General features: G+C 45.0%; 2 protein-coding genes across 6 annotated transcripts in view; both read left to right on the forward strand.

The window, feature by feature from the left end:
- The window catches only part of Nbr1 (NBR1 autophagy cargo receptor), a 35,673-nt gene extending 33,405 nt beyond the window's left edge, over window positions 1-2,268 (forward strand). For all 4 annotated transcript variants that reach the window (XM_008855523.3, XM_008855524.3, XM_008855526.2 and 1 more), the window contains one exon: window positions 769-2,268. In XM_008855523.3, the coding sequence (XP_008853745.1) occupies window positions 769-942 (174 nt within the window). In that variant the 3' untranslated portion in view covers window positions 943-2,268. The remainder of the gene's footprint in view (window positions 1-768) is intronic.
- Window positions 2,269-2,561: 293 nt separating this feature from the next.
- Window positions 2,562-4,580, forward strand: part of Tmem106a (transmembrane protein 106A) — a 6,790-nt gene continuing 4,771 nt past the window's right edge. The window contains exons 1-3 of one of the 2 annotated variants that reach the window (XM_017794959.2): window positions 2,562-2,667; window positions 2,903-2,983; window positions 3,760-3,984. In XM_017794959.2, the coding sequence (XP_017650448.1) occupies window positions 3,780-3,984 (205 nt within the window). In that variant the 5' untranslated portion in view covers window positions 2,562-2,667; window positions 2,903-2,983; window positions 3,760-3,779. Of the gene's footprint in view, window positions 2,668-2,889; window positions 2,984-3,759; window positions 3,985-4,580 lie in introns of both variants that reach the window. The other variant, XM_029557422.1, reaches the window with a different exon arrangement.

Raw genomic sequence — 4,580 nt, forward strand, 5'->3', positions numbered from 1 at the left:
AAGACAAAATAAATTTATTATTTTCATTTTATGTGAGTGCATTCTTTGCAAGTATGTAACTGCACCCATGTCATGCAATGCCCATAGAGGTCAGATGAGGGCGTTGGATCCCCTGGAATCAGAGTTAGACGGTTGTTAGCTGCCATGCCCTCTGCAAGAGCAGCCAATGCTCTTAACCGCTGAGCCATCTCTCCAGCCCCTACCACCTTTTTTTATCCATCTCCTTTGCATATCCGATAAAATGTCATATCCCACACCATCTTCAGTAACAGTCTCTCTTGCTATATTTGCCCCCGTCATCATAATGACCTTTATGTACACAAAGTCTCCAAAGCTTGTTTTCATCTTTCCCTTCAATTTCACTTGTCCAGAGAATGGATGATTCTTGTTTGGTTTGGGTTTTGGAAACAAGGTCTCACTTTGTAGCCCAGGCTGGCCCCAAACTCAAGATCTTCCTGCAAACTAGGATCACAGGTGAAAGTCACAATGCCTTCTAAGAATGCTTCTTTGAGCAAGTTCTCTCTGAAGCAATCTCCTAGTCCTTAGGACAGATCATTTCTTCTCTGTTGCTCCTCTTTACTTAAGGCACATACATACCTAACATGAAGTACTCTACCCTCTTACAAGACCTACTAACTCCTACCCTTGCATCTGATTACCTAACATTTTGAATAAATCTGGAAAGACCAATGCAACAGTATAATAAAGATCTGCAAGATAAGCGCTTAAATGATAAAGAATTTGTCTGCCTCTCCTGTCTTTGCACAGCCAATTGTTGCTGAAGATCAGACAGCAGCCCTGATGGCCCATCTCTTTGAAATGGGATTCTGTGACAGACAGCTGAACCTGAGGCTGCTGAAGAAACACAATTACAATATCCTGCAGGTTGTGACAGAACTCCTTCAAATCAGCAACAATGACTGGTACAGCCACCGCTATTGAGAAGTGATCTCATATTAAATAACTGCCTGCTGCTCAGAGATGATCTTTATCCTGTCATTGAGGTGTGGGGTAGAAACCCTTGCTTGTTTGCTTTTAATCTGATGAATCTATATAGAGTATCATTGAATTGTCAAAACAATACCTGTTACAGTATTTTTTGAAGCAAATCAAAGACCAGAACTTCAAATTTTTCACTTCAGAAATCGGTTGAGTAGTAGGAAGACAGTTTTTCACCTGATTTGGACAAAATTCCTTTCTTCACTTTAGAACATTGAAGACTAACTTGAACTTTCTGTAGAACCCTTTTTCTTTCTCTTGTATTCAAGCCAACTATTTTTCCTTAGGTTCATATGGATATTTTTAATGGGATACCTGTTAAATGTTAGGTTTTTTGTTTGTTTTTTAAGAAATTAACCTTGAAAGTTTTCAAGAATTAATTCTCCTAATTTCTATAGCCAACCCAAGCTTGGTAGCTGTGTGACATTGAAAAGTCAGGAGCACAGGAGAGAAGCTGCTATTCTTTCTCAAGGACAAGGTCACTTCCCTCCAAGACTTGGTAAAGAGAGCACTTCACCTTCAGAAGACCCCAGTGGTCAGCTGAAATCCACCTCACAGGAATCTCAAACAAAAGAAAATGTGTGCAAGTTCACCCCCAGCACCTACTGAGCAGTGTCTATTGAAGTAACTTTGCATAAAGTTTTATTTAAGGAAAAATCCTAGGTAGTTGGAAATATTTTGGTAATCCTATAAAGAAGGAAAAAAAACACCTATTCCATTAAAGGGAAAGGTAAATTTAACAGTTGCCTTTTTTCTAAATGTCACAGCAGATCTTATTTACAGTAGAATGGGGCGAGTAGAAATGTGGAAACATTCATCTCGGTTAAGTTCAGGTGTGAGGGCCTGGTGCACAGGAAATGCTGCTGACTTCCTTCAGAGGTACCTAGTCCTAGAGCGCTGGAACAGAGTGGCTGCTTGTTCTGCAGGTCTTGGATGGGAACGTACTCGTTAAAGTTTCAGTTTAACCCTAGGGTAAGTGGGAATAAGCTTGCTTCCAGGGTCCTAGGTCTCATTCTGTTCATAGGGGGTAGTCTTGGAGACAAATGCTGAAGGAAGAAGTAACAAAAAACACTAAAGATTTTAAAATATTCATGAAAAGAGTTTCATAAAGGAAGATACTGAATCCCAGCCCAAAGAGGGACGATAGTTAAAATAGTATTATTCAACTTGGTTATTTATAATAAATACCGATTGTAATTAGTCATAATCTGTTTATTTACAGTCTTAACTCTTTGAATGCTACTAAATAAACCACAATTCAAACTGCAAGCCATCCAGTCTGTCATTTAAAACCCGCTAGAAGGCGGATCCACGGGGTGTGGGCAGCTGGGTTGGTTTGTGGTCGGCCCTGTCTTTACATGGGTCTTGTCCGGGTCGAGGTTGGCCCCTGAATCCAGGGGCGTCCGTTCCGTTGTACTTGTACATAGCCACTTGAATTGTGAAATGTTCTTTGAACCGCCTACCTGGACTAGTTGGTCTTGCGGAAGCAGCATATGCCCTCCTCCTAGAGGGAAGAGCCTGACGCTTCCACTCCGCGCCGCTGGGAGGAACCTAGGGCGGGGCTTCCTCCTGGCGAGTCCAGTGGTCCGGGTTTCCCTGTTAGCAGCCTGCGGGGTCGTTGCCACCGGGTGGGGCGCTCCAGGGACCCTCCTCCTTTCTCTTTCGGAGGTAAGGGCCAAAAGATCTTTGGGCTTCCTCCTCGCCCAACATACTGGCACCAAATTCGACTAACGGCCTTCCGGAGTACCTAGTGGGATTTAAAATTCCCTCAATGAAGTCCTACATTTTCCGTCTGCGTCCACCTGTTGGCCCTTGGCAGAGCCTCCGAGTAGGACGGAAAGTGGCTTGACCCTCTGGGGAGACAAGGGTCCCTGTTCCCCACTCTCCCAGGTCTCTCCTTTAGGGGGCCACCCCGCCCTAGAGGACCTTCTTCCCAAAGGCGAATTCCTGGAAACTCAACATCTTGCAGCTGAGAAGAGTCCAGGTGAGGTCCCTTCCCTTTGTTATAGCTGAGACGAGCCCAGGTGACGTCCCTTTATTATAGCCGAGACGAGCCCAGGTGACGTCCCTTTATTGCAGCCCGGGAAGAGCTGCCTCATTCTGCCACCACTCACTGGGGCTGTGGGGGAAAGTTCAGATTTAGCCTTTACTTCCCAATGAAGAACAGTCCCAGATGTGGTGTGAGCTTCCGAATACATTTCCGAAGGCAGTGAAGAACAGATTTAGATTCCGTCCCAGTCCTGTTTAAGCCAGGTTATTAGCCACAACTCTGACCTGTAGTGTTCTTTTTCATTTAAAAAAGCCCTTGCCTTCTGGTTAAGCCAGCACCACCCAGACTCAGGAATGGAAGCCTTTCTTCTACACAGGCAGACTTCAGACCTTGCAGTGCTGGGATTACCATGGAGTTATCACCTGATTAGGGAGGACAAAGGGACCCTGAGATTGTGGTGCTTCCTCCCTTTGAAGGGAATGACAGCTCAGCGGCTTTTCCTAGAAAAAAATATTCTACATTCATTTATGGAAGTCTTTTAAAGTGAAAATAGCTTCTGCTTTCTTTGGTTTTCTCTAAATTGGAAAAAAAGAGAATTGAAACATTTTTGATTCACAAGTTCCAAGTCACCCCACTCAACCTTTCTTAGCCTTCAACTTGCTGAGATAGCGGAAGGGCTTCTTGCCAATTTTGAGAACTTAAAACCAGAATTCTGGCTGGTGTCAATGCTACCAGGCTAATAGCACTGAACTTTGCTTTTTTCTCATTAGTGAAAAGTCCCAGTGGAAAGATGGGTAAGGCATTCTCCCAGTTCCGCTCTCAGCAGGATGAAGACAAATCGATCCTACAGGCCAACCCAGCCATTGCCAGCAACACTGCCAACTATTTGAGCACTGGTAGCCTCAAGCCATCATGGTCTGTGCCCTATGAAAGGGCAGCTGATGCCAGCTTTGTGACTTGTCCTACCTGCCAAGGCAATGGGGAAATCCCCCAAGGTGAGTGGCCCAAGACTCTAGAAATAGCCTAGACTCCAGGGAGCCCTTTTGGCTGACTGGACCCAGACCTGCCCCTCTGTATCTAATGCAGTAGGTAGACCAGACCAGTACATGCTCTCTCAGTCTCAAGACTGGCCAGAGCAAAACAACACCATCTTGCCTTAGTTGTGTCCACCAGCCCCTGGAGGAAGGTTTCTAGTCACTCTGTTTCCCCAAATAATACTCTGTGTCTTAGAATTCAGGAAGTTAAAAATTACCTCCAGGGGCTTGAAAGATGACTCAACATTAAAGAGCACTGGCTGCTCTCACAGAGAACTTGGGTTCAATTCACAGCACCCACATGGTGGCTAACAATTGTCCTTAGCTCCAGTTCCAAGGGATCCAACACTCTTTTCTGACAACCTCAGGCATTGCACAGCAGAGGTGCACTTACATGCATGCAGGCAATGTGTTCATGCACATAAAATTAATAAGCTGGGCACGGTGGCTCATGCCTTTAATCCCAGCACTCAGGAGGCAGAGGTAGGCTGATCTCCCTGAGTTCAAGGCCAGCCTGGTCTACGTAGTGAGTTCTAGGCCAGCTGAGGCTACAGGGA

The sequence above is a fragment of the Nannospalax galili genome, unplaced genomic scaffold, assembly GCF_000622305.1.
Source record: "Nannospalax galili isolate Female #2095 unplaced genomic scaffold, S.galili_v1.0 scaffold1288, whole genome shotgun sequence".
Classification (NCBI taxonomy): Eukaryota; Metazoa; Chordata; class Mammalia; order Rodentia; family Spalacidae; genus Nannospalax; species Nannospalax galili.